The following is a 15690-nucleotide window of genomic DNA, read 5'->3' on the forward strand; positions in this document are numbered from 1 at the left end:
TCTTGTCTACACTTTCTGTAAAATGGCTTCGATATCTTATTGACAATCGTAAGCCGGTGAAAAAGAAAATATTGGTGTTAAGTCTATCCTATATTTGATCTGTGATATTAGTTTCATGGTATTTTTAAGATTCTAAATTTCAAGTTGAAATTTTACTTAGTATTCTGTACTTTTCTGGTCGTATATAACTTTATTGCTATAAAATCAAGGTTATCTATGACAAGTGACGATGAAACGAATTTATGTGTTACTATACGTTTTATAACATTAAATTACCAAATTGAATAAAAATAATGATAAAATGTGGGAATATTTATTGATACGCGACAAATCAATTCATTTTTTTTCTTAAATAATATTGTGTTCTATTATAATATACAATATGTAATGTATATAAATGAAACTACGATGTATGATTATTGTTATGTAAAATAAAGGTTCAATCAATATTCATTAATAATATTTTATATAGAAATTTCTTTAATTTTATTGAATTTCAATATTTATATTTCAAATTATACAAAGTTTTTAAAAGATCGTAATAATGGAAACTACTCAAACTTTGTATCTTAACCTCTTTGGTGAAGATAAAATACCCGTTTTAAAAGAAGTAAGTATATATAATAATAATTAAATATAATATGTATAATATATATAATAAAGAATTTATTTATTTTCATTACTTAGTTATTGCATGCTTGCGTGGATGAAATATGTGGTAGACCAGGTCCAACCTATCATAAGTTTGTAAATAGAATGGATTGGAGTAAGGAAGAATACGAAGAAACATATAAGTTAATATTGAATCTCCTAAGAAATCCAGCATCATTGTACGTAACAGAGGAAAAGGTTCGATTAATAGTTCCTTAGAAAAAAAAAACTTTTTATAGTAAATTTTATAGTACATTTTTATATATCATATATTTTTAGATGCCACAAGAGTATCATGAATTACCAGAACATATCCAACAAAATATATTATTGTGTTTAAAATTGAGAAGAGAACAATTAACAGATGCTCTATTGAAAGAATGTTCCAAAGAAAAATACGAGACTGTAATTGATTTTGATTGGAAATTAAAGGTAAAATAAGAAATTGAACTCGTATGAAGATACATCATTGTTAAATGTGTTATTTTTTTTAGCTTGTAATGGGTTCCAGTAAATTAGCTTCATTGAGAGAACCTCTTCTTCAATTAGATCTCATGCTTGAAAGTAAAAATTCAAAACGTATTTTAGATATGGAATTAAATAAGGATGAATTGGATACGTTTATAAGTACTATGGAAAGTATCGTTCAATAACGTGAATAATGCATAAATAATTATATAATTAAGATTTTTTTACAATTGATGCAAGTTTAATTGTAAATTTTTCGAGATGGAATAAAAACACACCATGTTACACTTGTTTCACAGTTTATTATAGGTTATAGATAAATGTAGAATAGTTTAATTACTATTATAACTGCTCATCGAAGATACTGAAGACTGTTGGTCTGTGTCTGAAGCACCATCGACTCAAAAATCTCATTTATAATTTTGTTGTTCCGACGCGCAAAATAAATAAACGAGGTTTGCGTCGATGGAACCTCAGGATTTAACGATTAATAATTCGAGTGTACAGATCAGTCGGATTTAAAGATTTTTTTTTTTTTCTTTTTTTTTTTCCCCCTTTTTCTTAAATAAAAAGTTCGCTCTCGTCGCCAAAACTTGCCTTGAAAAAACGTGTGAATTTCGTTGTAAAGATCATTACGGACAATATATTTAATGAAAGGTTTACTATACAACTTTTAATTTTACTTCTTCCCCTTACTCATTAATAATATATCGTTTAAAAATCAATGCCGGTCGCGGGCACAATGAACGCTCGCTCCATTCAACACTTACATGTATTCAGAGATTTTGGAGCATTTACATATATACGCTTTTCGTTTATCTTTACGATCTACGCTACGGTCTCAATAAAAAAAGAAGCTTTCGTAGGTAATTATTTACTCCTGGAGATCCGTAGAAACGAATCCATTTTGAATGGTAATTGTGCATGTTTCGTAATTGTAATTAGGCGATATTTTAATGATTATTATAAAATTACGAATAGGCTTCCTCGTAAGTATTCTCATATGGAGAAGTAGCATTTCGAAGGACAAACGCTGAATTTACACAAACGCTTTCTCTATATCTAGATTATATATATCACTTACACTGCCTCGACATACTGTATGTTTTCCTTATCTCGTGTGTTGCATGATACGTATGTACGCATTTGCGTATAATGTCCTTGCATGTATGTAGCTATGTCGTGTGCTCGCGCGTACCAAAGTCATACGTAGAAGTGTGCAGTTCCTCGTTACAACATAAAAACCTGTCGATTGTACAATTACAAAGAAAAACAAGGACCGCGAAAGAAATACGAGCAAAATAATCGAGCGTCCTTGAAATCACGATACGAGTTTATTCATTACTCGTGCGCTTTGATATATCTTTTAATAAGTTTTTTTTCCCCCTTTTTTTTTTTTTTTCTTTACTTCTTGTTCTGCCTTTTTCCGATCCTATCTCTTCTTCTTTCCCGTTCACACTCCGACAAAGAGACATATTCCAATTATTCCTTCCTATTTCCTCCTTTGTTTCTTTCTTCGACACGCACATTATTCATTCTCTCATACTTCTTTCGAACTCTCACGCTCTCTCATGCATTCGAACGCACACGTTCTCACGTATACACCTTTGCTCTCTCAGTCTCTGATCTTTCGGTTACAGTTTTTCTCGTTCTTTATACTCTCTCGATATAGCAATGCGCGTGTAGTTACGAGAGGGCGTGCCTCGATGAGTATTTCTTTATTTCTGGAATATGCGACAAACGAAGAGATTTCTCCTTCATCGTATATATATTTTTTTTTCTTTTCTAATATGTTTTCTTTTTTTTCTTTTTTAAATTCGAATTCGTACCACTTACTCGCCGCATGATGATCGCATAATACGACTTATGCATAACAATTGTGACAATTTTCCGATTTTTACACAACAGGGCCCATATATAATATTATTATTATTATTATTATTATTATTATTATTATTATTATTATTATTATTATTATATTATTATATTATTATTATTATGTTGCGAATAAACAAGGCCCAACATTGAAAATATTTTATTCGTGTAATAATAAAAATAAAAAAAGAAAGTAATAAAAATCACCTGCTTCGAGATATATATATATATACCATCCATATGATTACATGGCATTACGTGTTTTCAGAGTCAATCGTATAACATTTTCCTCGACCCTATCTGGCTCGTCCTCGTAACCCCTTTTCCCCATTTCGATGACACGACCCGGGTTTTCACATTTCGTGAACATTTTCTTTCGCCCTGCCGTCTAATAATCGTTAATAGGCCTACTATATAAGTCTATATGCTCTCGCGATGTCGCGGTCACATCGTTCCATTTTCTTTTTCTTTTTTTTTTTCTTTTTTTTTTCCTTTTTTTTTTTTCCCTTTTTTGCTCGTAACGAAAGAACGTTATTTTCTGTTTAGTTGCAGGAATGGTCCAAATATACATATCTATATAATATACTTTTTTGGTTTTAACGAGAGAAAAGAACTTTCTTCTTCCCAAAATACAATTCGATTAGCGATGTTTATTCGTTTATGTTGTTTTGGTAACGTGCTTCCGCGATAATTTCCTGCGAACACAAATAAACACAAATCACAGAATTTAGATAAGAACGTTATTTACAAGCGTTTTTTTTTTTTTTTTTCTTTTTTCTACAAACCAACGAGACAACGTTTCAAAAAAGAAGAAAAAAGAAAAACTTACATTCGTATTACACTCGATGGTTGCCGCCGCAACAGCCTTATCGCTTATGTCAATTTCTTCGATAGCCTTTAACAAAAGAAACAAGGTGTTTTTCACATATAATAATGCCAACAAGTGATAAAAATGATGATTTTTAAAAGAAAGGAAAATTAATTAATAGATATATATATATATATATATACACAGATCAGATGGCCCCTCGCACATTATTCTTCTTAGGACATTAAACCTATGTGTCAATGACCTCGGAATTGATGACGCTACACGCGTCACCAATCACTATAGGCGATCATCATTTATGTATCACGTTGAAATTTGAAGATTGAACTCGTCTCGATATTTATATCACTTTTTGGAGGAAACGGAATATACCTTGGCCACCGAGGCAACATCCTCGGTGATGGCTGGGGCAGATGGCGGAGAGGCGGTTATTACTTCGCTCGGGACGGCTGGAGATGTAACCTTGATAGGCTCGGTTGAACTTTCTGTCGTACTAACGTCGTGGGCCACGTTATTTTCTACTGGGGCCTCTGGTTGCTCCGGAGTGCTCTGCAAACGCACACGTATCTCCTTATTAGATCGGATTATTAAACCAACGGGGGAAGAAAGGGGGGAGGGGAGAAAAATCGGAAAGTCCGCAACAAGTCCAAATCCCAGCATGCTACGAGGACAAAAAAAAAAAGACGTAAAGATCGATTCTGTCGAGCCAAAAACCACGTTGATTCTCCAAGAGATATTGCACGCAATATTCTTGAGAAATTGCCGGACAGCAGAATTGGGCTCTGATCAATCAATCAACTTGTAAACGTAAAATCCAATTAAAAATCTCGAATAAAGTTGCTATAATTTATACATTACTCAATTTGCAATTATCATTAATATTATCTACTATCACGTTTTAAAAATTATCGAGGCAACTTTATTCGTAAAATTGAAAAAGTTTGTCAAAAAATTTTTTGCCCACCAACTCTGCCTGACAGAATCATTCCTCATGCTTTTTCTTCGACAGCGTAAAGAATTGGAAACACCCTGCTGGATAAACCCTCGGATAAGAAAATTCTGCATGCGCAATACAAGATGCTTACGACACAACAGATGCAATCACGTAAAGAGCATACGATAGTATCGATGTCTAAATTAATGTTTCTATAATGGCGTATAATAATGAATTTCTATCCATCTAGCTAATTATATTATGGCGTATATACACATATATATATACGATTAGTTTTTATTAACGTCTATCAATGAGATTCACGCTAAGAGATTCGTCTAAATCGAGCGGGCTATATTTTATATATATATATATATATATATGTTGTTATATTAGTGAGCGGCGTTCCGAAATTTTCTACGGAAACGACTAGGACTCGACTAGTGGTGGTGGTAGTAGTAGTAGTAGTAATAGTAGTAGTAATAATAATAATAGTGCAGCGAAAACATTTTTTTTTTTTTTNTTATAATTCTTGCTCGTTTTCTCAACTATGCTGTCGAGCTACAATTGTCATCTACTTTTCAGCGCCTCGATTCGAATAACAAGTCGTGTTAATAATTGTCAAGAAAACCAAGAGGCAAACAACACAGGTGGTGATATGGTGATATGGTTGTTCCGGTGATTCTTGGTCGGTGGATGGAAGCGGCATATTCATATAGGGATCGTCAGCAACGAGGTTAAACGTTTGGTGTGTTAATCACGTCCGACAGAACGAAGGATGCATTCGACGAGACCCTTTATTTATTTATTTATTTATTTTCTTCTAAGACCTTCTAAAGGAAGAAAAAGGAAAGAGGAGGAGGGGGGAGAAAAACACAGTCTTTAATCTAAGGTGAATAATCGTCAAGAAGGTAATGAAGATAGAGAAAGAGAAAGAGAAAGAAATTGATAGAAAGAGAGAGAGAGAGAGAGAGAGAGAGAGAAGGATACGGATAAATGGATTCGGTAAAAAAAGGATCGTTTAGACGAAACGATGGTGCAAAAACCCACACTGGGATCGGTCTCGTTCGATTATCCTTCGCCAGAAGAGAGAAGGTGATGAAGCCAGAGAAGAAAAGATCATCGTCGATTATCGAGGGTATCGGAAGAAACGAGCGATGTATATCGAGCGACAGACCATTGGATGGAATAATATATCTAGGGATGGGATATAGAAAAGAGAAAGAGAGAGAGAGAAAGAGAAAGAGAGATTCGATATTTTAGGACTATATTCACAGAGACGAATTGGTTTGTGCGGACCAGATACGACGAGATACTTGGAACGAGGCGCCACCAAAAGGTGATTCTTTTTTTTTTTTTTTTTTTCTTTTTTTTTTTTGGCTGCCTGAATTCATGCCAGGAGGTTGTGTTACATGTTAGTCACCTGATGGGTCTCCTGGACAGTGGTCGACGACGTGGCGTTGTTCAACAACTGACACGAGACCAAGCTCTCTTCCTGCTTCTCGGTCTCCGCCAGAGACTCGGCTAACCTCTCCTTTAATTCAATGTCGGACTCATTGTACGAATTGAGGCTTATCGACACCGATTCCATCTTGAACTCTCGATTGCTCTGGTCGTCGTACAACAGCGATTGCGAGGAATCTACCGTGAACGGCATCAGGCCGGACGTGATACTGGCATTGGACGTGGGGCTGGGAGTTCCGGCGGGCAACGTCGACGCCGGTGGTGGTAGGGGGGTGGCGGTCTCTGTCTCTGAGATTCTCGCGGGTTCGTCGTCGTCCTCGTCCTCGTCCTCGTCGGGAACGACGAGCGGGCCCTCGTTCCTCGTTTCGGGGGCAATTGGGGCGGGTTCCCCGTCCTGGTCGACGAGGGTCGACGAGGGGGGGAGGTGTTCCGGCGGTAGGGGGTAATCGAAGGAATCTACCTGTTGTTCGGCCGCGTGTTGCTCGGGCGGGGCTGGGGGGGGGAAGAAATCGTCCGCGAGGCTAGGCACGCGCTCGAGTTTCGGGGTGGCGTTTCGAGGCTCGTGCTCGGCGAGCAGCGTTCGCCGATTCGACGATTCGTCGCCGCCTGTGGTCGGCTCGGGGGGAATGATATCCGCGAACAGCTCGGATTCGTTCGCCGTCTCGATCGATTCTTGTCGTTGCTCCTCCGCCAAATCCAAAATTCTAGGCTCCGCTCGGACGAGTTGGGAGGAGGACGGTGGCGCGGTCGAGTGGTTGGCCGCTTCGAGCTCGGAATCGAGTCTTCCTCGAGGGGCGACGACCACGACGCTCTCCCCGACGGGGAAAGCTTCGGGCAAAGAAGGGGGGGAAGAAGGCTCCGGAGGGGAAGGGATGGCGGACGACTCCTGCTCGTCCCTCGCCTCGGCCTCGCCGCACTCGTGCGTCGGTCTCGTCTCGAGGATCGCGGGATCCCGACTCGTGGGCGCGGAGCCTCGGTCAACGGCAGGCTCTCGGTTGGGGCGAGGGAACAAGGAGCAGCAATCCTCCTCCGACCGTTGCTCCGCCATTTCGGAGATGAGGATCTCCTCTACGGGCACGGCGATGTCCGACCCCATAGTTTCCGTTTCCAATTTGTCCGTTTCCACGTCTGGAATCGTTTGGACCGATTCGGTGGTGTCCACCACCCTCGAAACGTCCGCTGCAACCCCGCACGAATTTTCCTCCTCGTCCTCCGGAATGACGAGAGCCGGCTTCGCCTCCACCAGCATCTCCTCCTCCTCCTCCTCCTCCTTCTCCTTCTCCTCCTCCTCCTCTTCTTTCTCTTCATTCTGTTGTTGCTCGCAAGAGACGGGCACCGGCCCTTCCTCGGATTCCACAATCGCGTCGATCGTGGGCACGGGTGGATCGACCACAGTCGCGTCTTCCTCCTCCTCTCGCGCCATCTCGTCCGGCACGATCATCTCCTCGATCAACTCTCGTATCTCATCCTCCCGCCTGCTCGCAGGTTGGGACGATACCGATTCTTGCCTCGCCACGCTCTCCTCCACTATTTCCGAGATTATTTCCGAGACTATAGCGTTATTGTCCGTCGACCTCCCACCGTCCTCGGGATCCAACCTCGTCGCCGTCGTCGTCGTCGTCGTAGTCGTCGTAGTCGTAGTCGTAGTCGTCGAGGAGGATTCCATCTCTTGGACGAACGTGATTCGCCCCTTCTCGTCGCCGACCAGAAGAAGATTGTTATCGTTACAAGCGCCGGGGGACTGTTCCGCGGTATTGCTATCTTTATCTTTGAGCTGGGGTGGCACGGTAGTGGTGGGGAGGGGGTGGACCTCGACGGTGCCGTTAACGATAAGCGGGGACGATTCGAAATTGTTGGACGGGCCTCTGTCTACCACCACCGGTAGCGGAGGAAGGTTAGGCACGACGGGGACTATAGCGGTGGAGGGTGCGTTTCGTTCGAGGGAGGAAGCGGTCGGGTTGTGTGAAGAAGCGGGGGGCGAGGGGGGGGCGAAATGTTGGGAGGAGCGAGCAGCCTCCGCAGGCAGTTTGAGAGCCTCCGCCAGGGCGGTCGCGGTGGCCGCGGCCTGCTGAGCTTGCTGCAACGGCGACGAGTCTATGGGGGTTGGAGGCGGGCTGGACGGAGGCAGGGAAGGAATATCCTCACTGGTTTTCCTCTCAATGATAGACGGCGTAGCGACTGTCTGGACTCGGAATACGGAGACTTCTACCACCGGGTCCGGTACGGACTGACCACCGACGGCTGGACTGACCTCGACTGCTTTTTTCTCGGCCTCGAGTTTTTCCACCTCCTCTTTCTTTTCCTCGACGGGGGCGGGAGTCGGGGCGGCGGAGGGATCGGTGGCCTCCTCCGTCGTCTTCTCCTCGGCGGGGCTACTGGCCGCCGACGCCGCGCCGCTGCTCTCCTCCTTCGTCTCCGCGACGCTCGACGGCGGTTGTGGCGATGACGGTGATGATGCTGCTGTTGCTGCTGCTGCTGCTGCTGCTGCCGCCGCCGCTGCCGCCGCCGCCGCTGTTGTCGCTGCTACGGGCGCCGCCGCCGCCGCCTCCTCGTTCTCCGTCGTCGGACTGCTTACTGCTGATTTCTCCTCGACGGGGCTACCCGCCGTGCCCGATCCGTTCTCCTGCTCCTCGCCACCCTGCAACATTTTCGTACGATACACGTTTATACGGCGAGAACCGGTGCTGCGTCACGAGCGCAGTGAACCTTCCCCGAATTACCATTTGCGATCAACGCTAACTTCTCTCGATATTAAGCGACTCACTTAACGCCTTTCTCCTTTCGCTTCCCGTTAACCGAATCCGTCGTGTGTGTGTGCGTAGCGCTACACCGATTCGTAACGAAGAGATATTCTATATATACTCGTAGACTAGGAGGAGGAGGAAGAGGGGAGAGGTGTGAAAGTTATCGATATATTTCCGATTGTTATGCACACGACGACGCACTATTTTTTCCATACTCTTGCCGAGTTTGGATATTCGGTCGATGGGGGGAGGATACACGATCCTCGTATGTTGTCGTAATGAATCGAAGAAACACGAGTGGAAACGAAATCAATGGTTGAAACCGAAGCGGGAAATGGAAACCGGACGCGTGGAACGCAGAGTGTGTGCTTTATCGTCCCCAGACCTCGGGTATCGATCGGGTGGATAAGTGAAACCCCTTCTCGCCCCTTCCCCCATGCGTATTTTCGTAAGGGGTAAACTTCTCTCTCTCTCTCTTTCGCTTAAAGAATTACACAGCCCCTCGAGGGGTTGTGGTACCCAACAGCTTTTTAAGCACCCGAGTGCTTTTTCTCGCGTGTTCCGCCGCCGCCACAACGATTTCTTCTTCAAACGAAACGAGGAGCGAGAGCACGAAAGAGGTACGAATTTGGCCAAACTGTCGAGAGGAGAGGTGGAAGAGGAGGAAGGCAGTATGGATCTTCCCGGGGAGGAAAAAGACGGCGGATTTTTGGCCGATTGCCAAAATGTGTGTCGTGGTTCGGGCCATTGTCCGCTAGGCAAACGGAAAGAAACACCGGGCTAATAAACTTACTAATACTAATAATACTTCCGATTACATCTTCGATTCGCGATACGAATCGGGTAAAACGACGTTCCAACTTGGCGCCAACCTTGTATCATTGGCCGTCGACCAATTTCAGAATTTTGCAAATAGAAATTGCGAGGCGCAAATATTCTCGTTGGCGATCGCAAGCTATTTCTCGTAACCGTTAACGTTCTGATGTTTACATCTGGTCGAAACGGTCACTGATCCGCAGTGTAGCAATATCTTAACAATCGAGAAACAAGCCTCGAGCATATATACGAATTATATACGTACGAAGTACGTGCATGGTTGGATGATGAAACAGCGCCAAAATTAATTTCTTCTGTTTGGACGAATGCTTTCCCTTTTTAGCTCGCGAACAGTTGCGCAAAAAAAGGAGAAAAAAGTGTAACGAAGAAACGTTGTGTCGTTAACGCGTTCGAATAGCATGAGCGAAGCTCCAACGACCGTTAAAAAAGATGGTGGGCAAACTGACCATTCGCCGTCTCTCTGTCTATCTCTAGCTATCTCTCTCTGTCGCCAATCGCGCATTGTCACGGTCTGAATGCGCGTCGTGGAAAAACCTATTTCTTATTCGCGTTCCTTTCCCCCACTCCTTTCTCCCTCTCCTTCCCGTTCTTCTTTTTTTAACATTATTATTTATCGATCTTTTTCTAGGATCGAATTACGAATTATTTATTCGGTTCACCGAGCGTATCAGACGCCGATATCGGTCACAGCGTGAAAACGAAGCCAAACGGCAGAGAGGTTAGATGTATTTAATATCCGCGCCAAGGTAAATCGGGGAATAAAGCTGCGAATCGAGACGTTGCGTCGTGTGTTGTGCGTGTGTATATGTGCCAGGCCAAAATTTCTGACTTTTTAATACGAATACAAATGCGAAGAAGCAACGGTCGATCGAGCTCGACGACATCTTTATCGTTTATCTGGAAAGTGGAAAGTGAAGGGAAATGGCACGAATCGGTCTAATAACGAAATTTTTCTCAACGCGATTCTTTGGTTCGATCGAAAAAAATAAAGTCGACCTCGTCCATTTATCGAACAACAATGAATCGTAAAGAGAAGTCCGATTTCGCATTTGATCACTGATTGGCCGTAAAATCGATTTGTCCCAGGCCAGAAACGCGATTAAATTTCTCGTCATGGACGTGGACTAATTTATCCAGGTATTAATTTTCATCGATTCGAAGGTAGGTTTTTGCGCGGATCGACGCGGCAGCGGCCGCTTATATATCGCGTTCATTCCGGTTGAGCGCGACTATAATTCGATACGCGAAACCTTAAAACGCGTTCACCCACGTGGAATGCGAGAGGGAAAAGAGAGGCTCGCCGAGTATGATCTTTTCGTGCTATTTTCGTTCGACGAGGTGGTGGTCGATGGGCGGCGATGTTTCTTCTTCTTCTTCTTCTTCTGCTTCTTCTTCTTCTTCTTCTTCTCGAGCTTCTCGCGGCCGAGAAATTTTATATATATATATACACACATATTGCGCGTCGACGACGAGTTGCCACTACGCCACGATCGCCGGTTTCGGTTTACCTTTGTTTCCACCACTCCGTGTTCAAACCCGTGGAACAATGGATTATCGCGTAAAAACGATATCGACCGGCGAGGCGACAGACATAAATAAAATATCGCATATTCGTATGAAACCAGTTCGTTCTCTCTCGAAACGATCGAATTAACCACGAACTACCACACCCTCGAACGGAAGATACGACGCTCATTAATTGATGCGAACATGACCATCTGGGACCACGGTCGGTTAATCGCACGTATAGGAAAAGATCTCAAGGAGCGAAGGGAAGCGTTCGATTACCCACGATAATCCATGCGAGAGAAACGAGAAACGAAATAATTCGGCGAGTATCGTACCAGGGAAGAAGTTTCGGCTTCCTCGACTTCTTCAAGTTCCGGTGGGGCCACAGCGACGCCCAATAATGGCACATAAGATAAAACTCTTCTAGCTCCTCGAGCGAATGCACCCGCCACTCGGTATACACCATTGCTCACACTGCGACCCGCCTTCGTGATAGATTCCATCATTTTTGCCAAAAATTTTTCCCACTTTCCCACTGGAGAACTGGCCTTTGAAAAAATATCGCGATAACTGGCAGCGGAGGATGAACAATCGAGATTCGATGCGAACGACCAAGACGCGTGAGACCGAACTTCGAGAATGATCCTCTTTATCCTTCAATTTTCGAATTGGACGTAATATCTGGTCTATTTCGATCCATACGCATATATATATATATATATAGGAAACTAGCAAAAAGCATCACTTTGCGAGCAAACTACTTTTGCCACGATCTATTAATAGTCGCTGGATGACCTAGCAATGACCAACAAAAAAAATGCGCGTTACTACGATAAGGAGAAAAATCGTGATAGATAATTATACACCCCGTAAACGTCTCGATCGGAGAGAATGATTCACGAAGTTAGTCATAGTTTGTCGGTACAGTGATCAGAGAACTCGCAGAATCCGTAGAAACGTTATTTCCCATGATGAAAATTTCCAAGGTTGCGAAGGATCGAACAGAATAAAACGTGGACGATGGAATCACGATCTTGGCCGTTCGTGAAATTTGTTGAGCGTGTACTACCTTTTCGTCTCGCATGCACGCGCACGCGCACGCACGATCACCGAACAGAGAGAAAGATCCGTACGAACTGTTCGCCGTTGGCGAACTACTCGGACCAAGCTGTGAGTTCCCCGTGGTTTATATAGAGTCCAATAGAGAGGATCGTCCCACGTCTCGGTGAGAGAAGAAGAAGAAGAAGAAGAAGAACAAGAAGAACAAGAACAAGAAGAAGAAGAAGAAGAGAAGAGTGTGTTACCGATGCACACGTGGAAACACGGGAAAAGAGAAAGAGATACGTGGCCGAGATAACGAAAAATATAATGAAAAAGTACAAGAGCAACGATGCCTGATTCATCGACATCTCGTAACGAGGAGAGAACGAATTCCTATCCAAACTTCTCTTCTCTTCTGTTTTGCTCTCGAGAGAAAACGGAATAGATTTTCTCTCTTAATTCTGACTGACTTACGCAAGCCTCGTAAAATGGAGAACAAAGCTGCGCGCCACTTTGCACACCAGTTGAAATAAACTTTACGAAAAATTCTGCGAAAAAAGATGACGAGAGAGAGAAAAGTGGAGCCACGTTACCTACGAAAGAGTACTTATAAGCCTTCTCCTTGACGAGGAGAAACAAGGAGTGAGAACGAAAGAGTTGCGATGAAATATGGGTGGGGTTGGGTTTGGTTGGCGGGGAGTCATGCACCACCTACGCGAGAATGGTGAAACCAGGAAGGGAAAGAAGAAAGAAAAAAAAAAGAGAGAAAAAATAAGTAGATTATTATGGAAAATGGAAGGCATATCCATATCCCTCGTTTCTTGTACGATGTTTCAACTCGACGAGGAGAGAAAAAAAAACGGTAAAGAAAAATTTCGGTTCGATTCGATAGATGGAAACGAATGCATGTCGAGAAATCAGCACTCGTCTGGGAGTAAAGAAAAATTCACGCCGCAAAACCACCGCGCATTTCTATTCTTAGACGATCGAAAGAGAAAGGAGCCGAGAGAGAGAGAGAGAGAGAGAGAGAGAGAGAGAGAGAGAGAGAGAGAGAGAGAGGAATGGAAAGGAGCGCAAGAAGGGAAAAGGGAATCGAGCGGAGTCGCTATTAACGAGACAGAAGGGACACGACCACGACAACGCGTCCGGTGAGTACAAGGGGTTATTCGGCGTAAATAGCGACGAAAATTTTTGAGCCCGTTCCAAATTTCTAATGCTGCATGTATGACCTTTAGGCCGCGTTCGTCATGGAGTGAGTCAAATGAATTTTTTTAGCTCGAATTAGCACCGGTACTGTATTCATCGAATTACGTTCATCGTTCGAGATACATACTTTTAACGTGACTATAATCGTCTTAACCATTCTCGTTTTGTAACATCGTCATGTATAATTCCCGATATTAATCTCGAGAAAGAAAGAGAAAATCCGAGAGATTTTCGATGGAAAAGTTGGAGGTTTCGGGATTCGATGGATTAAGGCGGACAAAAAAAATTCGCATGCCATTCGACGAACTACGAGATGGTTCCACGAGTGATCGTTGGTGGCAGCATCGGCCGAGTCGAGTCACCGCAGAATTATTCTCGTATCTCTAGCAAGGCTAGAGCTAGGTTACCAACCGAGATCGAAGCGAAATGTTTCTTCGGCCGAATGTACGCGTACAGATGGAGACGACAATGTTCTTTCATCAACGGTGAAAACTAAAGCGTCATTACCACGGATATATTAACCAATGTTAACAATAGAAAATAAGCCGGTGCTAATTAAACCGGCCCTTCCGGTATTATCGTCTTTCGAAACGAGCTAAATAACGCTAAAAGTTTTCGATCGGACAACAAAACGGCTATGTTCGTTTTCTTCAACAGTATAGAACGTAAAGTGCGATAAATCTCGTTTCAGTTCGTTTTAACGACACCGTGCGACAAATACGTCGTTCCTGTTAACGTTATCGACCCATAAATCGTTATCATCTTTTCAAACCGACGTTTCTAGTTTTTCTATTTTGTTCTCGCCGTTCCATCAATATCACCCGTTGTCCAACGACAATATTAATGTTCTAATATTTCGATATCGTAACAGATCGAAAGAAAAAAAAAGGGGCTGGATGAAAAAACGAACGAAACGTAACTTAATGAAGCGCAAATTTACGAAGAACTCCCGAAAGTGATAGATGATAAAAATTTATCGTTTTTTAGTCGTCGTGACACGGGGATGTAGCTATATCCGATTGTTTCGCGCAACAGGAACGAAACGATATAGACGGAGATGGCGACGGCGCGGCGCGGCGTCAACGACACGCTCTGAGAAGCACGCACGCACTCTCGTGTATTCACCCTCTCGTCCGCTCTCTTCACCCTTTGAAGAGGGTCGCGAAACGCAACACACGGCAAGGTGGTGCGTACGGAGAGACAGAGAAAGAGAGAGACAGTCGGGATATCGATTCGTATACGCGAATTCTACCGAAACGAACGTGCACGAATCCTGGAGAATAAACAAAATATAGGGGAGTGGCGGCCAACGATAATTATCGATCGCGCGTAACTCCTCTTTTTTTCCTCATTTCCATTTAATCCGTATTATCCATCGAAGCGTATACCGTCGAAATAAAAGATTGTACAAAAGATTGTATCCCGAGAAGATGATGAACTTTTGGAAAATCGAAAATCGATTTTCGATCGAGATGAATCTCGATTCATTCCCCTGCATAATAGGGAATTTGTTGCTGTGCGATAAACTCTGCTCGATCTTCGATAAATATCATCGAAACATCTGGCTCGATTTTCCCCAAGGGCGTTGCCTACCCGGCCTTCTTCCTCTCCTCTGGAAGGATCCTACTTTAATCCAATTGAACGGCTGTTGAACCGATACGCGGGGCGAAATAAAATATAAAACCTCGATTTTTCCAGTGTTGTCCAGTGCTACCGATCGAAACGACATCGCGTTTCTCGCGTGATTGAAAACAATTTCCAATTACAAATTATTCCTCGCCACGGTGAAAATAAAAAAAAAGGATAGACGAATGGATGGATGGATGGATGGAAAAATTTGTTATCGAGTGTCTTCTTCTCTCGTTGGAAAGTGTGCTATCGGCGTGTCGTGCGGTTTCATGGCTCGGCAACCAACGCGACCGCAGACGGGAAATTCCACCTGGGAAATCACGCGATACCATTTGGCACAGCTGATTTTAATTAAGAAGCGAACTTTTTAAAAGAAATACAACAACAAGCTCCGATCTTCCTTCGATCGGATGTCAATGCGTGTATTCAATTATTTTGTACTCGTTTCGATCAATTTGCCAACATTATCCAGTGAAAATTTCGACAAAACGTTCTATCGAAGA

The 15690-nt window shown here is 43.1% G+C and overlaps 2 protein-coding genes across 2 annotated transcripts in view; one reads left to right on the top strand and one right to left on the bottom strand.

Annotated features, from left to right (window-relative positions):
- The first annotated feature begins 409 nt into the window (after positions 1 to 409).
- Positions 410 to 1404, top strand: LOC122720079 (COMM domain-containing protein 8-like). Its single transcript, XM_043946535.1, has 4 exons — positions 410 to 610; positions 688 to 849; positions 931 to 1083; positions 1146 to 1404. Exons 1-4 carry the CDS (start codon positions 545 to 547, stop codon positions 1302 to 1304), a joined length of 540 nt encoding a protein of 179 aa, XP_043802470.1. The 5' UTR covers positions 410 to 544; the 3' UTR covers positions 1305 to 1404.
- LOC122720080 (microtubule-associated protein futsch-like) overlaps positions 1402 to 15690 on the bottom strand; it is a 33432-nt gene continuing 19143 nt past the window's right edge. The window contains exons 5-9 of the mRNA XM_043946536.1: positions 7204 to 8859; positions 6181 to 7128; positions 4196 to 4372; positions 3824 to 3889; positions 1402 to 3689 (exon numbers count right to left, since the gene is read on the bottom strand). Coding sequence (XP_043802471.1) covers positions 3645 to 3689; positions 3824 to 3889; positions 4196 to 4372; positions 6181 to 7128; positions 7204 to 8859 — 2892 coding nt within the window. The 3' untranslated portion in view covers positions 1402 to 3644. The remainder of the gene's footprint in view (positions 3690 to 3823; positions 3890 to 4195; positions 4373 to 6180; positions 7129 to 7203; positions 8860 to 15690) is intronic.

Source organism: Apis laboriosa, unplaced genomic scaffold (genome assembly GCF_014066325.1).
Source record: "Apis laboriosa isolate Shangri-la unplaced genomic scaffold, ASM1406632v1 scaffold9_cov152, whole genome shotgun sequence".
In the NCBI taxonomy this organism is placed as follows: Eukaryota; Metazoa; Arthropoda; class Insecta; order Hymenoptera; family Apidae; genus Apis; species Apis laboriosa.